This window comes from Dromiciops gliroides, chromosome 1 (assembly GCF_019393635.1).
Source record: "Dromiciops gliroides isolate mDroGli1 chromosome 1, mDroGli1.pri, whole genome shotgun sequence".
Taxonomy (NCBI): Eukaryota; Metazoa; Chordata; class Mammalia; order Microbiotheria; family Microbiotheriidae; genus Dromiciops; species Dromiciops gliroides.
Genome location: NC_057861.1, coordinates 81,135,701 through 81,153,719, shown reverse-complemented (window position 1 = coordinate 81,153,719; position 18,019 = coordinate 81,135,701). Strand labels below are relative to the sequence as shown.

General features: G+C 43.0%; 1 protein-coding gene across 2 annotated transcripts in view; it reads right to left on the bottom strand.

Moving 5' to 3' along the window:
- LOC122736458 (ly-6/neurotoxin-like protein 1) overlaps window positions 1-16,982 on the bottom strand; it is a 28,451-nt gene extending 11,469 nt beyond the window's left edge. Inside the window, exons 1-3 of one of the 2 annotated variants that reach the window (XM_043978696.1) lie at window positions 16,902-16,982; window positions 13,125-13,223; window positions 2,995-3,223 (exon numbers count right to left, since the gene is read on the bottom strand). In XM_043978696.1, coding sequence (XP_043834631.1) covers window positions 2,995-3,223; window positions 13,125-13,223; window positions 16,902-16,974 — 401 coding nt within the window. In that variant the 5' untranslated portion in view covers window positions 16,975-16,982. Of the gene's footprint in view, window positions 1-2,142; window positions 3,224-13,124; window positions 13,224-16,901 lie in introns of those variants that run through there. The other variant, XM_043978695.1, reaches the window with a different exon arrangement.
- Window positions 16,983-18,019: the final 1,037 nt, after the last annotated feature.

The window sequence follows — 18,019 nt, the reverse complement described above, 5'->3', positions numbered from 1 at the left end:
ATATCTATATCTATATCTATGTCTATGTCTATGTCTATGTCTATGTCTATATCCATATCCATATCCATATCCATATCTATATCTATATCTATATCTATATCTATATCTATATCTATATCTATATCTATATCTATATCTATATCTATATCTATATCTATATCTATATCTATATCTATATCTATATCTATATGTGTATATATGTGTGTATATATATACATACATACATATATACACACACACACACACATATAAAAGTCTAAGTTGGTTAATGAACTCCCTGTGCATTCATATTAGTCTTTAGTCAACTAACCCTTGTTCTTACCACTGGAATTGCTTCTCTTTATGTCTTCAGACTTTTATTCTTGGGTACAACTTATGCATCACAGGTGACCTTCCCCTATAGAATTTTAGACCCTAGGATAGTACTAGTTATTTCTTTGAATTCTGCTATCCTAAAATCTAGGGTACATGATAGACTGTGAACAGCTTTCCTCTTCTGCATCACAAATTCTAAGATGGAATGGTCACTTCTCTCTGAAGTTTCTTTTGTTTTCATCTTGGTAATCAATTCTTCCTTGTTCATAAAATTTGGATCCCAAAGTAGTTCCTCTGGTTAGTTCCTTCACTTTTTTTGTTTTGTTTTGTTTTGTTTTGTTTTTTGGTGAGGCAGTTGGGGTTAAGTGACTTGCCTAGGGTCACACAGCTAGTAAGTGTTAAGTGTCTGAGGCCAGATTTTAATTCAGGTCCTCCTGACTCCAGGGCCAGTGCTCTATCCACTGCACCATCTAGCTGCCCCCAGGAGTATACTTATAATGAGGGTCTGGTACATATCCAGAATGCCTCAGATGCCATGTACACACAAAGGAGAGTAGGGAGATGACATGAGGAAAACCATGAAGATGTGTTAGGGACATGCCTTGAAGAAGCAGATATTGGAGCATGAGTAGATATTCTGTAGGGGCAGCTAGGTGGTGCAGCTAATAGAGAGCTGGCCCTGGAGTCAGGAGGATCTGAGTTCCAATCTGCTCTCAGACACTTACTAGCTATGTGACCCTGGGTAAGTCACTTAATCACAATTGCCTCAAACATCTGGAGCCATCTCCAGTCATCCTGATGTATGTCTTGCCACTGGCTCCGGATGGCTCTGAAGGAGAGAGTGAGACTGGTGACTTTGAACAGCCTTCCCTCGCTTAAATCCCATTGACTGAAAGTCATGATATCACCTAATATCATGCATGGTCCTCTTTGAGAATGAAGGATAACCAACAAAATATTTGCTAACTAGTTCTGGGTGGAAAAGGATGTGTGTGGAAAAGGATGTCTTTTGATCAGCTGAGTGGCATTCAAAGAGGTCTGTTAGCTTCAGCTACTTTTTGCCTTGGTGCTATTGGGGAACTTAGTGAGCATTGAAGAGAGTGTATGGAACTTGTGAGTTGAGAAATTCAAGAGGCCCAGAACATTCCACTCTAGAACAAGGTCCTCAAAATTCCATCATTCCAAAATTCAGGTTTTCAGCTAGCATTGCATCGATATCCCCAAGTTAAGGAGAGAGAAGTACTACCTTCAGCATCCCAGACTTTCAGAGTCTAGGTTGGTAGTGAACTGAGCTTGATGCCCTGCTTAATACCTCAATTTTGTGCTCGTGGGTTGGAACTAGAAGTCAGAAATCTTAGGGTCAGGTCTTTCTTCAATCTGGCTTACTCTGTGACTTGGACATATCCCTTCCCCTCTTGAGCCCTAGAATCTTATTCTGAAAAAATGGGAGTAAGGTAAGGGTAGGGGGTTATATTAGATGACCTCTATATTGTCTTTCAATTTGAATATTCTATGGTAGAGGAAAGTCAGGGGCCCAGATCTAGACCATGAACTATGGATGCTGGTGTTGAGGCGAGGAGGCAAGAAAAAGGTAGTGGGGGAGGCCTCAAGAGGTTGCACATATGTATCTCTCTCCCAACCCAGAATAAACTCAATCCTTGGTCATAAACTCAACCCTTCCTAACCTTGGCCCCACACTGAGGTCATAAACCATCCTCATTACAAGCCAAGTTGAAATCTGGGACTCTCTGCCCTATATTCTTTGAGTTCTCTGGGTTCAAGGGGGACACCAAGGGCATTTTGATTACTTTTATTATTTTTCCTCTCACAACAGCCCTGTGAGGTAGGTAGGCACATCAGGGTGGACTCTCTGATTCAGACAATGTGACACCCTTCACCCTAACCCCAGGTCCTTAGCTTTCATTCATACTATTTCCATTTAGGGACAACTTAACACCTGAGATGCTTTTACCCTCCCCCCAATATTGCTCATTAGATGGATTTGAGGAAATTATGTACCCTTCATCTCCATCCCCCATCCCATCTCCAAGCTACATGGTCATTCGATGATGGGGTGACTCATTTAAAGGGGGGGCATGATTAAAAGCTGCTCTTTTTAGAGAAACCTCCTTTAATCAGGTCATCCACCCTTACTGGCCTTGGGAGGACTATCTTGATCCTCCCAAGGATTAAAGAGGGGAAGGGGACTTGATGTTGAGTAGGACAGAGGTAGAAAAGAAGAGAGAAGGAAGTGATTATTTAATTAAAACATTAAAATTTCACAGTTCCCCTATGACCTCTCCCTTCCCCTCTCAAGTATGACTGTACCACCTCCAAATAGAGATTGTTTTTTTTTTTCTATTCTCAGGGGGCAGAAAACCCATAAGGAAAAGATCAGCACCCCAGATAAGAAAGGGAAGAGGAAGGGTAAAAGAGAAACGGTAATACTGGGAGTTGGCCAGGCCCATACCCAAAGAGCCAGACCACTGAACAGAGTAGTGTCCCTTCTGATTCCCTGCAGGAGCTGGGAGAAGGAGCAAGACCCTGTCCTATGGACAGTTTTTCCCTGAGAGGAAATCTGTCCTTTGGTGTTGGAGGTTCTGTCCTGAGTAAAGAGATCTTGGGAACAGAAAACATTAGGGACAGTGGAGGGGGTAGGGACAAGAAAAATCTCCTCACCAAACAGCTTGGAGGAGAACCCATAGGAGGCTGGTGGAGACACCCACCCACAGAACCCCTCGGCTGATGATTAGGCTAGCAGAACCATCTTTCTCCACCTTCCCATTGCATCTATTTCCCTGGCAGCAGGCAACAGAAATGGCATGTCCATCAGTTGAAATGGTGCTGTTCGGGCATGTTGGGGCACAGGACTTCATCACCAGGATATGGCTTGGGTTGATTGAGTTGACTGGAAGTGGAAGAGAAGAAAGAGATGGGTGAGGTTGGATAGAGCACTCTAGATTCTGCTGGATGAAGAGAAATTAGCATTTACCATTATCCTAGCACTCTCCACCAAGACTCTCTTTTTACCTCTCCATGGCTCTACACATTCTTCCGAAGTTGAATTTATTGATTTCAGAATTCGCTGATTAGCTTCATCTGATTGATGCTCCTTTATTCTACATCCCCACATCATCACAACATCATAGAATCTCAGGGTTGGAGGAGACTTCAGTGGTAGTCCAACTCAACTCAGAGTGAGTTGCCACAAGTGGTTATCCAGCTAACTCCTGGAGACTTCCCATGATGGGGAACTCATTATTTCCTTAGGCTGAGCATGAAACTTTGGTACAGTTCCATTGGTGGGTGTGCTGGTAAATGTTTAAAAACTGCCTCTTTGGGGCAAGGTGGGAACTCATTCCTTTACAACTTTGTGACAGTTCCAGCTGTGTGTGCTGGTGGCTCTATGGAGGGAAAATGTTCTTTAATTTGCATTATTTGAATTTTTGCCATCACTTTCATAAGTCTAGAAATTAATGAAACAACAAAGTAAGCCTCAATTTGTAGTGCTTCCCAATTTCCAACATGTAAGTGCTCACACTGAAAATATAAGATAAGGCCAGTTTGAGTTGTCTCCCATGCAACCCTGGACAGCTCCACTTGTATAAGGAGGTGTTCTCTTACCCTAAACCTTGCAATCTCCTCTTGCAAAGGATTCTAACACCTGTTACAAGGAGCTCTGAATGTCTGAATTTCTGGGTAGGACTAAAGTGTGTGAAATCAAATGAGACTTGAAATAAGGAAACTATTGGCCAGCCTTGGGACTCTATTTAGAATAAGGTAATTTCCATTTTTGGAATGAGAATCAAGTTAGAGACAATTCAATCTAGTTGAAACCAATAAGCATTATTAAGTGCTATTATGTGCTAGGTACTGTTAGGTTATGGGGACACAAAGTTGAGGAAGCATTTGAGTTCAAAGAGCTTATATTCTATTGTATAGCCATTTTAATTTGTACATACATCTCTTTGCAAGTGTAGAGTGTGGCAGGGAAGGGAGAAAGGCCAGGTCAGTCTGATACAGTGATTTGATGTAGGAAAGAACACTGTCTAAGGCATCAAAGGATCATTTGCTACTTACTATCTCTATGTTCGAATCTTGTTTGCTACTTACTACTTTTATGACCCTGGACAAGTCTTTCCACCTCTCTGTGTCTCATTTTTCTCATCTGTCAATTGAGAAGTTTTGACTGGTTGAATTCCACAAGACCCCGCCCAATTCTTAATCCTTTGACTAAGGCATTAGGGAGACCTGAGTTCAAATTCTGCCTTAGGCAATTTGTGATCCTAGAGCAAGTCAGTTCACTCAATCTCTCTCAGCCTCAGTTTCATTATCTGTAAAACTGGGATAATAATTTACCTACCTACTTTTCAGGGTTCTTGTGAGGATCAAATGAGATAATATTTGTAAAGTGCTTTGCAAACTTTAAAATTTATATAAATGCTGTATTATTATATTGATATTACTTTTGCTTTGCAAGTCTTAAAATGCTTTATAACTTGCTATCATTATCATTATTAGTTTGTCATGAGATCTTTCAAGCCTAAAGAAATAAAAGTTACCATAGCCACTAAATTCCTGATGAGTTGGGAGTTTGTCTTTATCAGGAAGATCACTGACTGGGAGGAAAAAAAGATGGCTACATTTACAAACAGACCAACCACCTTTTTTCTTTTTTCTTTTTCTATGCTATGAGGTGAGGTCAGATGTAAGGGAGATTGATGTTACAAGGCAGAAGAGGCCTTCCCAGCCACTCTAAAAGTTGAGCAAGTCTTTTTCTCATTAGCCAGAAGGCAAAACAGTAGGAAGATATTCTTCTGGGCTTTGGCTAGAAGAGTTCTTTTTAAAGCTAATGAGAGGTAAGTAGCCAATTTAGGGTTTCTTTCAAGATAGGGGAATTCTTAACCTGGGGACTCTGAACTTAACATTTTTTTCTGATAACTGCATTTCAAGATAATTGTAAAGCCTGTGCATTTTGTTTTGTGAATTTCAAAGCATTATTTTGAGAAGGGGTCTTAGGCTTCACCTGACTGCCCAAGGAGGCCATGACATATAAAAATTAGGAGACCCTTGACTAGAGACCAGAGGGGTTTTGTCTGATAGGGTCTTTTTCAAGAGGCTGGTCATAGATAGGAGGGTCATGAACAATGTATTTCCAGCTCTTGAGAGTCCATTCTCCAAGGCCATGAAAGTACCCATTGGGACATCAGAAGGCATGGGCAAAAGAAGCACAATTCGGGGTGCCCACTGAGCACACTGGGCCAACAAACCTGGTGAGTTTTATGGACCAGAATCTAAGTTCTCTGGGTTTCTAATTAGCCCTATATATTTATAGGGGAAAGATTACTGAATCTAGAAACAGAAGACCTGGGTTCAAGTCTTGTTTTCAACATTACTAGTCATGTGTGAACCTGGGAACATCACTAACACTTAAGTTTTTGCAATTTATAAAACAGGGATAAGAATACCACCTACTTCATCAGGTTATTGTGAGGATCAAATGAGATAATGTATGTAAAGTATTTTGTAAACTTTAGAGCACTTTGTAAATACTAGCTAAGGGTAGTTACATTGTGCAGTGGATAGAGCACTGGACCTGGAGTCAGGAAGACCTGAGTTCAAATTTGACCTCACACTCTTACTATCTGTGTGACCCTGGACAAATCACTTAACCCTATTTGCCTCAGTTTCCTCATCTATAAAATGAGCTGGAGAAGGAAATGACAAACCACTCTAGTATCTTTGCCAAGAAAACCCCAAATGGGGTCATGAAGAGTCGAAAACAAATGAACAACAAAATGCTAACTATGGTTAGAAAGTGGGGAAGAAAATAAAGGGAGGGGATATTATGATTGTCTACAGAGACTCAGAAGGCTCTCATCTGGACAAAGGAACAGACCTTTTCTATGTGGTCCAAGAAGGTAGAACTAGGAGTAGTTGGGAGAAAGCCTGTGAATTGTAATGAGAATTTAGCTCATTATAAGAAAGAAAATTTTTTTTAACCAATCAGAGTTGCCAATCCCATGAGGAGATTTGGAGGAGGGAGGATCTGTCTGACTCTGGAAGTGTTCAGATAAAAGTTAGACTGGAAGCCTTTGGGAACTGTAGGATTTAGAACTAGAAGGAACCTTAGAGATTATCTAGATCAAGGGTTCTGAAGCTTTAAGCATTGTGGGCCCCTTGGGCAGCCTGGTAAAGCCTATAGATTTTCTCTGAATATTTTAAAATGCATAAAAATTGCATTATGGAATTATAAAGGAAACCAATTCTATTGAAATAGATAAAATCCTTTCCCCAACTAAGTCACAGACCCCCTGAAATCTATCATCTGTGCATCTCAGGTTAAGAGTTTCTGCTTTAGTCCAAACCTGCCATTTTGCAGATGAGATCCCTCCTAGGTTCAAGATTCTATGATCCTATGAAAGGAAGAGAGATGAGAGGAAGGAGGTAAAGAAGATGGGACCCTGAGAGGGATGATTCATTCTCCCCCTCCCCAAAGTCCAGCTCTTGTTCTAATGGGTAGACCCAGCCCTAGTATTCAGGGAGCCCCCTCTCAACTATTTCCTCCCTATCCTTCAAATTCAACTGAATGTTTACTTCTTTGATCAAGCCTCCCCTGACCTTCCCAACTGCATGTAGCCTTTCTCTCCTCAGAAACCCTACAACCCTGGCTCTGTTCCTCTCTTGCAGCCCTTACATCATCCTTCCCCTTTATGAGATTTAGCTGTGTCCTGGTGTTTTATCTCCCCATTATCAACACCAGGATCCTGCAGATAGTAGGTGCTTAAGAAATGTTTGTTCACCAGATAAATGAGAAAAAGAGAAACCTGAATATTTTTCTCTCCCTTTCCACCACCACCCCCTTCCCAAGTGATCTTTGGCTTTTTACTTTTTCTGGAGCCCTTTGTCCAGATCTCTCCTTTAGCTCTATCTTATATTGTACATGGAAAAAGATCCTTATATTAGAATGAGGGATTTCAGTAAGACTGGGGGGGGGGGCAGGCAGGGTAAGTTCCTTAAGGAAAAGCTCAATTTTCTCATCTGAAAATTGAGGGGGGGCAGCTAGGTGGTGCAGTGGATAGAGCACCAGCCCTGGAGTCAGGAATACCTGAATTCAAATCAGGCCTCAGACACTGAACACTTACTAGCTGTGTGACCCTGGGCAAGTCACTTAACTCCAATTGCCTCACTAAAAAAAATGAGGGGGTTGGGTCAGATGCTCTTCAAGTTCTAGAGTCATGATGTTGTGCGATAGTATGGCATAGTATATGATTGCTGCCATTGTTCATGTCCCATACCCCACTTGACTGTGGGTCTATAGCGGTATAGGTCAGGACCCATATTTTATACTTCCCCCAGGGCTTAGCACAGACCTCTGCCTACAACAGACATTTAAATGTTTGGTGAATTGAATTGAACACAAGGATCCTTGGGAAAGTAGAATGTGTAAATAATGTTACTAGGTTTAAGGAGAGCTGGGTACTCTCCAAAGGATGAAAGCTGGTGTCCAATACATTAATAGAATCATAGGGTTTAGAAGAACAGATTTTAGGATCATTGATCCCAAACCCCTTATTTTACAGAAGTGTAACTGGAGACTAGAAAAGTGAAGTGAGAATTTAGAATCAAGGGGGTGTCTGTTGGGTTTTGAGGGTGGGGACTTCAGTGACTGGGTGACTAACCTGATATATGAGAGAGATGAGGTGACAATTATCAATCACAGCTTTCATTTCAATTGGTCCTCCCCCTCCCCCCACAACAACAAGGGGAGGAGTGTGTGTTAATACAAGGACTGGTTGTTCTATTTTACACAGAGAGGAAAGGGACTCATCCAAGATCACAGAGCTGATGTCTCGGAATGATTGCCCTTGGTACTTAGATCTGGAGGTGGGGAGGGATGAGAAGGATGCTTCTGAGAGATATGAGTCTGGTTGGGGTGGGGAAAGGGAGAGATTCCAGATAGTCTGGGTTGGATGGAGAAAGAAGAAAACAAAAGATATGAACTGGTACAGGCTGAGGGGGAGGGGAGGCAGGGATGGCATCTTAGGATAACTTTATAGCTTTGAGCTCCCTTAGCATAGGATCCTATCTGACAAATATTTGTTGAATGAATGAACAAATGAATGAATGAATGAATGAAAGCACCCCTTAACACCCTTCACTCCCTCTAGGGTATGAATTTCTAAAGATTAGCTCAGACTACAGATGGAGCCATTCAGAAAAAAAAAACATAATGATATGGAGGTAATTTTCTTGAAATTGGAATATTTTTGATCACTGGGCCACAAGATTAGGAGTTGGAAGGGTCCTTCAAAGAGAAGTGACTTTCTTAAAGTCATACATGGAGCCAGTAAAAGAATCGGGAGAATTCGCACCCGGGGCTCTTTCCATTACATTTTGTTACCTCTCATGTAATTCTCTATCCCTTTTCCAGGTCTACCATACTATGATTCTTGGAATTTTGGGGAGCCTCGGAGGGCTGGCAGACAAACATCTGGGTTATACTGTTATATTAGGCCCTTGCTTCCCAGGAATTCAAGATAATAACAGCCTTCTAGGTCCAAGGACTGGCACCTGTTATTTGTGGGTTGTGAAGCCCCTTTTGCCCTGTCATTAAGCAGGCATGGGAGGGGTTGTGTGTGTGTGTGTGTGTGTGTGTGTGTGTGTGTGAGATTTGGCTATCATCTCTGAGTTCATGTAGTGCCTGCCCTGCTAGAAGACACAGAGATGGTGAGTCACCTACCTCAGGGGACCCAGCACCTGAAGGCTTAACTTGGTAAGATAATTTGGGTCACCAGTCTTCAATGATGCCCACTCCCTGATCTTGTTGACTTAAAACACAGGAGTGTAACAGCTTTCAGGAACCTCAGGAGTTAACAACAGATGAAGCCATGAATTTATAAAACAGGCCAAGATTGGGGCAGCTAGGTGGTGCAGTGGATAAAGCACAAGCCCTGGATTCAGGAGGACCTGAGTTCAAATCCGACCTCAGACACTTGACACTGACGAGCCGTGTTACCCTGTGACACAACCCCAATTGCCTTACTAAAAATAAACAAAACCAGGCCAAGATTAGGGAATGGAAAATTTAGAAATAGAGGCCCTTCTTCATTCAAAACAACAAACATTTATTAAACAAGCACATAAATCCTGATCTGTCAGCTATTTTTTTTTCTGGGGATATGTAAAAAAAAAAAGCACAGTTCCTGCCCTCAAAGGGCTTACAATCTACAGTTAGGGAGAGACGACTTAGACACGAGTAAGTAGTGAGAGAAGCGATTAGTACAAAGGAGGGATCCAGGCAAAATGCTAAGAAATATTCCAGGAGGGAGAGATCATTTCTAGCCAGGAGAAAGTGAGAGAAGGGAAAGGATCAGACAAGACTTCCTTCAGGGGGTGGTGCCTGAGCTGATTTTAACAGAGTCCTGCGCCCCTTCTCACCTGGATCCTCAGAAGCCAGAATCCTAGTGTTTAAGAGCTTTGTGACTTAGTACATTTAATATGACTTAGAATGTCAGGGCAGAAATAGACCTTAGAGATCATCCAGTTCAACCCCTTCCTTTTACACATGGGGAAACTGAGACCTAGAGAAGGAAATAGGACCCCATTCTTCTGACTTTCAGGGCTCTTTCCACTATACCATCTAGGATATACATGACTGGCCTTTTGGTTTTGTTTTGGTTTTTGTAGGGCAATTAGGGTTAAGTGACTTGCCCAGGGTCACACAGCTAGTAAGTGTCAAGTATCTGAGGTTGGATTTGAACTCGGGTCATCCTGAATCCAGGGCTGGTGCTTTATCCACTGTGCCACCTAGCTGCCCCCATGTACATGACTGTTAATGAGAACTCCTCTCTGGGAGCCTGGCATTTCAGCTGGGGACTGAGTCTCAAACCAAAAGAATGAATCTCTCTCCAATCGTGGAATTGTAGGCCCTATGGCAGTGAAGGGAGAGAGAAAATTGGTGTGAGTGGGGGGTGGGCACTTCTAGAGTGTCTGAGCCTCCCCTCCATTTAAATAGTTTATTTTCCAAATTAGGCTTAAAGGATAAAATTCCACAGGAATTTAATTGCTTATCACTTCCTCTCCAGACACTAAGGATAGACATCCCTTGCCTCAAGCAAATTTGTCAGTCATTTTAGTCATGTCCAATTCTCTGTGACCCCATTTGGGATTTTCTTGGCAAAGATACTGGAGCATTTGCTATTTCCTTCTCCAGCTCATATTACAGATGAGGAAACTGAGGCAAACAGGGTGAAGTGACTTGCCCAGGGTCACATAGCCAGTAAGTGTCTGAGGCCAGACTTAAACTCAGAAGCTCAGGAACTCTATCCATTGCACCACTTAGGAAATCCTGGATTTCTTCACCAGCTTCCTCAGAGGACCAAGGGAAGTCTTTATGTTACTCAGGGATCAAATACCCATGTCCTTAAAGGGCAATCAAAAGCTGATGGAAATGGGCTTCAAATAGGATGCAATTTACAAAGACACTTTGAAGTTGAATGAGGGTGAGTCATCATGTCAGCAGCTGGGAGGCCTGGCTTTGAATCCTGGCCCCAGTACTAACAAAGCAGGGTGACCGTCAGCAAGACACAGGACCTCTCAGGGGCTCAGCGTCCTCGTCTGTAAAATGAGGCTACATCTCTTGGTTCTGGGCATTTCCTCTGGCTGTCCTCCAAGCCTGAGATGTTCTCCCTCCTCATTTCTATCTCCTGTCTTCCTTCAAGTCTTAGCTAAAATCCCACCTCCTACAGGCGGCCTTTCCCAGTCCCTCTTAATTCTAGTGCCTTCCTTCTTTTAATTATTTCATTCTGGGGCAGCTAGGTGGCGCAGTGGATAAAGCACAGGCCTTCAATTCAGGAGGACCTGAGTTCAAATTTGACCACAGATACTTGATGCTTAGTAGCTATATGACCCTGGGCAAGTCACTTAACCCTCATTGCCCTGCCCCCCCCAATATATATATTTCATTCCCCCCACCCCAATATGTAGTATATAGCTTGCTTATACATATTTCTTTGCTTGATATCTCCCCTGTTAGTTTGGGAGCTCATTAAGAGCTAGGGTTGTCTTTTGCCTCTTTGGCTACCCACTAGAATGGTGTCTGGCACATAGTAGAAATTTCATATATGTTTACTGACTGACTAACTGACTGACCTACTTACCATAATTGTGAGGAAACATCCTCATGAACCTTCAAGGAATATAAGATGGGAGCTGATATCATTAAAAATGTCATCCATACCCAATTTTAATCTACAGACTTTGTTTAATTCTTGCCCCTTCCCCTCACCCTGGGGTACATCTCCATATAGCACAGGAACTCTTCCAGGGGCATAGAGAGGAGAAAGAATTTGGCTGGAGACAACCAATCTGGGGTTCCTGAGTCCTGTGAGAAAACTCCTCCTCCAGGGAGTATTCCATGATGAGCCACCTTATTTGCACTTGGATTACTTCCCACTCTGTGTTCTCTTGCAGGGTGTATTTAATTTTTACTAGGTTAGTGACTCAGTCAAGGATAACAACAACAACAACAATAACAATAAATAACTGACATTTATGTGATGCTTTGAAGTTGGCAAAAAGTTTTGCATACCTTATCTTATTTGATTCTCATAATGCCTCTATTATAATTTCTCCACAGGTATTATTATCCCCCTTTTACAAATGAGGAAATTGAGGCTCAGGGGGAAGTGACTTGGCTATAATCACATAGCCAGTGTCAGAGGTGGGATTTGAACCCAAGGCTTCTTTATTCCAAGTGCTGCCTTCTTTGCACATCTTTCCAAATATCGAAATACATTATATGACCTTGAAGATGCAGAAGGTACCATGGGAATGGGAAAGTTGTGGATCTGAGGTCAGAAAGACACAGGCTTGTATCCTAGCTCTAGCCTCAGTTACCACATAAGTAAAATGGGAATGATGATAATTGTCCTGGCTCCTTCCCAAGTTCAAATGAGGTAAATGCTCTAAAGGACTTGGTAAAGCTTAAAGGGCTGTGTAATGTTAGCAGTCAATGCAGTGTCCCAAGATAATCTGAAGGCATTTCTGCTACTTTGGTCTAGTCTGTCCTTCCAGGCTGTGCCACATTGATGGGGGCCACTCTCAGCCCAGAGAATCCCCAAGGACAGGGGCTCTAGAGGATCACAGATTCTCTTCTTTCTTGGCCTCTGGTGCTCCTTCAACAGGGCTCTGCCCACAGTGGCCCTTCATTTGACATACATGAACTCTTCCTGGCCAGGCATGGATGTCTGCCTTGGGTCTAGAGTATGGCCAGGAAGACTAGCTAGGTCCTTGTGTTCTTTGTTTGGGACTTCTCCATTACAAGGCCATAACAAATTATGCTAGCCTGATGGGTGCTGTGGATATAGTGCAAAGTCTGGAGTCAGGAAGTGCTGGGTTCAAATCTAGCCTCAGACACTTATTAGCTGTGTTACCTCGGGGGGATCACCATATTTTTCTCTGTCTGTCTGCCCCAGCCTCCTTATCTGCGGATTCTACCTCCAAGGTTTGTTGTAAGGATAAAATGAGGTAATATTTTAAGAGTTCTTTGTAACCCTTAAACCATTCTATAAATGCTAGCTATTATGACTATGAACTGGTTAAGAGGCTGCCCAAGACAGGGGATGATGAGGGGAAATTTCTGAACTCTTTTTGGGTGTGGGGGGCAATTGAGCCCTGTGTGGCAGCTTTTTGCCTCATTCGGAGTTTTATAAAGGGCTGACTTTCTAGCTCATGTCCCCACGTGGGAGAAGGGGAAGATAGAGGAAATGGGGACTGGGGAGAGGGCGGGCTGTGGGAATACTCACTTGCCCGGGTAATAAGACAGTACTTGTCTGTTGGGGAGCATTCGACGGGAGCCCGGCAGGTCTCAGGCCCGCAGCACACGTGGCATTCTAAGGAGTGAGCTGGGGGAGGAAAGGAATGATAAGGAAGGTCAAATGGGGGTGGAGATCTGGGATGGAGGGATAGGGGTTTCCTTGAAGGATTAGGGATGCAGCCTCTGGTATATGTGAGCCTTTCGCTGTGGGAGGGAGCAGTGGGGACCCCATGCAGGATGAGTTCTGTGGCCTGACTTCAGGGGATGGACCTAGCAGCCCTGTGGCTCCCTGCAGGAAGAGAAAGAAAAGAAGTGGAAATAACTAGAGGGATAAAAGTTCATAGAATCTTAGAGTCATAGAGACTGAAAGTCTGATTATTACAATCTACCTACACATCTACATATCTATACATGCATACATACAAACAATCTATACATATACACGCACATGCATACGCTTAAACACACACATGCATGTACACACACATACGTATATACACATAGACAACATATATTCACTTATATACTATACAATACACGCATATAATATACACATACATAAAATATATATACATATACACACGTATACACATACATAAAATATATATACATATACACACATATACATATACACAAACACATGCACATGTGTGTATATATACACATACATATAGTTGAAATCTGCCTCCTGGTGTCTTTTCCTATTGCTCCTACTTCTACCACCCTTGCGGGGGAGGGGGGGGACATCACACTGAGCAAGGCTGTTGTTTCTCATGACATCCCTTCAAATCCTTGTAGACCTTAATCACATCCCCTCCCTCTGTTCCTCTTTGCTTTCCTTATACAAAGTCACAGAACGTTTGAGCTGGAAGGGACTTGAGAGGTCATCTCTAGTCTAACACCTTCATTTTACAGATAAGGAAACTGAGGCAAGAGAGGCAAAGGAACTCATCCAAAGCCACAGAATTAGCCTGAGGCAGAGCCAGGCCTCTGGCCCATTTTTCTCACTCAACTAATAGTGTTTTCATTATACCACACTGCAAACTGAGGCCGAAGAGAGGGAAAACTTGGCCAGGGGAAGGAGCTAGAAATAATAATACTATTCATTCCTATTTTCCCAGTGCTTTGAAATTTGCAAAGTTTTTCTTACTGCAATCCTGTAAAGCTGGGATGGAATCATCCCTAGCCACATTTTACAGAGGAGGAAACTGAGGCTTATAGTGTCAGTGACTTGTCTAGCACCATAGAGCTTGTGAGTGGCAAAACCAGGATTTGAATCCAGGCCTTCTGCCTCCACATTCAGGCCTCTTTGCACACCATCACCACTGCCTCAGAGGTAACAGAGATTCTAACAGTCTGGCATATCTCCCATCATCTTAGGAAGGGAGTAGATAGGTAGTATTCAGAAAGTCCTCAAAGGGCCCCACAAATCTAATTTTAATTGCTATTCATTCATTCATTCATTCATTCATTCATTCATTCATTCATTCATTCATTCAAAAAACACTGAGTGTGGACCATGGCTCTGGGCTTGGCACAGAGGGGTGAGCAGAGATGAATAAGAAACAGCCCTTATCTTCACAAAGCTTACATTCTCAAAGGGATTACGGCATGTACACAGGACCCTACAGTGCCAGGTAGGCTTGAAAGGGCCATAGGAGAGGAATAGAAATTGGGGTGCAGACATCCTGGGGAAGGGGAGGGAGTAATTTCTGCATGCATCAAGGAAGACCTCATGAGGAGAAGTGGCATTTGAGATGAGTGATCATTGAGATGGATGGAATAATATTTCCCTTAGGTTGATTTGTTTAAGGGGTTGTAAAATGAGCCCAAACCAATAGCAAAGTGGGGGTCAAAATCCCAATCAACCTGAGACCTCTCAGCATCTCCATCATCTCCCAGGACCTTCTCTTGTCTCTACTGCAGGCTCCCACCCAGACGGTCCCCAGGAGAGCGCTTCCCTGATCCAGAGTTAATGTCCTCCTCTCCCCAAAACAACTACAACAACAAAAACAAGTGCCCTCCCATTTCATTAGGGAAATGCATCTCAGCTGACTGTTAGGAGGTGAGTCCCCATCAAAGTGTTAATGACTGATCACCTCTGAGAATGACTGATAACAGTGTGGTACCATTGAAGATGGGACCATATTAGATTAGGAACCATCATACAAAGCTTTTAGGCCCAGGATCCTTGGGCAAGTGACCATCCCACTCTGGTCCTCGGTTCCTAACTTACACAATGGTGATGAGAATAATATAGGCAGGTGATACTTTCTCCAAGGGCTATTGTAAGGTCAAATGAGCTTTTATGTGGGAAAGCTCTTGGTCACCTATATACCCTCAGAAATGCAATTCAACTCTCATTTACTAAACGCCTGCTGTATACAGTCCAACTCAACAGACATTTATTGGGAGCCCTAACTAGGTGCCAGGTGCTATTTGAGGTGCTAGGGAATAATAGCTCCTATTTCTATAGCACTTTAAGGTTTATAAAGTACTTTGCTGGCAACAGCCATGTGAAATAGAGAGTCTGAGTACTGTTATTCCCATTTTATAGGTGGGGAAAAGAAAACTCAGAGAAGCAGATTGACTTGTCTAGATAATAAATTTCAGAGCCAGGAGATGAAGCTAGGTCCTACAAACTAAGGGGTATGATCACAATTTTTGCATAATGCCTCTGATTTTTAAAAGGGTAGTTGATTAGCCCAAGGGAATGAGTTTCTAGACGTGGAATTTCAGAGGAGTTGTGGTTGGGTAAAGTTTGCCTTTCATAGAACTATTTAATTGTTGTTTAATCGATTAGGCATGTTCCACTCTTCATGACCTCATTTGGGGTTTTCTTGGCAGAGATACTGGAGTGGTTTACCACTTCCTTCTCCAGCTCATTTTACAGATGAGAAAACTGAGGCAAACAGGGCCAAGTGACCTGCCCATGGTTACACAGCTAGTAAGTGTCTGAGGCAAGATTTCAAATCAGGTCCTCCTGGGTCCAAGGTCAGCACTCTATCCATTTGTGCCACCTCAATGCCCTAGAACCCTTCAAGTTATACCATAAAACAAACCTATAAGATTGATCATGTACTTGTCAAGAGCCTTGAAATTGTATATAGGAGACCTGGTTTCTATACCTGGTTCTGTCATACCTGCATTCTCTTGGGCATCATGTCCTCTGTCTGGGCTTATCTCTAAGGTCCTCCAGCTCAGAATCTTTCTATCCCAAGACCTAAGTTCAAATTCTGCCTGTGTTACTTAGTAGCTTGAGCAACTCACTTCCCCGCCTTTGAGACTCAGTTTTCTTGTCTGTAAAATGTATATAAAAATACTCAGACTCCTTACAGCAAAAAACGATTATGAAGAGATGCTATAGAAATGTGGATTGTTGTTACTTTTTAAAAAGGGAAATATACATACATATGTATGTGTGTATGTGTCTGTGTATAAAATACATATATACCTCTATCTATCTTTCTATCTAAGAACCAGGGATCCACACAGGTTTAATTTCAGTAAATGTCACATAAAAAGGGATGACTCCAAATGACTACAAGCCGAGTCTATCTCTGACCCACAGATACAGAAAGACTTTAAGTGTAGGTCTCAGAAATATGATATAGGTTCCCCAAATAAACCATCCCTAATTCTATCGACTGCTTCTTCACCCCCCAGAACCTCCCTGGGGTCTCATTCCATCCTTCCCACTATCCTTACCACCACCACCACCACCACCACCCCAGAGAAATCCTGGGCCAGTAAGAGTCAGCCTTACCAAAATTCACACACAATGTAGCCACCAGAAACAAGGCAGGCAGGCACAGCTTCATGGTTGGGGGAGTCCTCATAGGGGCTGGAGGCTGGAGGAGGGCACCTGGTAGGCGCCTTTATATGGCCTTCTCTCAGCAGAGCTTGAGGGCTTCCTGGGCCCTGCTAATTGAGCTAGCCAATTAGACCAGGAAAAACAGCAGCCTGAGTCACAAGCTGGAACCTGCCCACCCCTCACTTGAAGGCCCTCTCTTTTCCTCCTCTATGACATTGGCTTACTCCCAGCTCTCTCAGGAGTCCTAAGGATCATAGAACTTAGAGCCAGAGAGATCTTAGAGATCATCCAGTCTGAATTTCCTCTTTTGACAGATATGGAAACTGAGGTGCAGAAAGGGGAAGTCACGCAGTTAGTTGGTAGCAGAGCTGAGGTTCAAAACTGGGTCTTCTGTTGCTAATTCCAGTGTTCTCTCCACAGTACTGGGTGGCCTTTGATGCTCAATAGGGTAGTCAGTTCCCTAAACCTGGTCTATGAGATTCTGGAAAAGCCTGCGCCTGAAACCAGAGGCTCATAAATTCATTGTATTTAGAGCACGGGAGAACTTTAGACACTATCTACTGTCTTCTCTTTATTCTGTCAAGGAGCGAGGGGGGAAACTGAGCCCCAGAAAGGAAAGTGAATCGTCTAAGGTCAAAAAGGAAGTCAACAGCAGAGTCAGAATTCAACATTCTTCCCTTAGGACTCTTAGGATCATCGCAGAAGCTATCTGGTCTGACCCTCTCACTTTACAGAAGAGGAAAATGAGGTCCAAGGGAGCTGAATGACTTGCCCAAAGTCCCACAGGCAGTATCACAGGCAGAATTTGAACCCAGGTCCTGTGTCTTTAAAGCCAGCATTCTTTTCATTGAGAGCTCTTCCTAACTCCTTTAATCCCATTGGCTAAAGATAACTTTCTGCTCTCCCCCATCCCAGACTCTTAGGTTGCCTTCCATTTACCCAGTATATATCTTGTGTATATACATAGGTGTTTGCATGTCATCTCCCCCATCAGAAGGGGAGCCCTTTGAAACCAGAGATTCTATTTTTGCCTTTCCTTGTACCTCTTAACCTGGTGCCCAGCACATGGC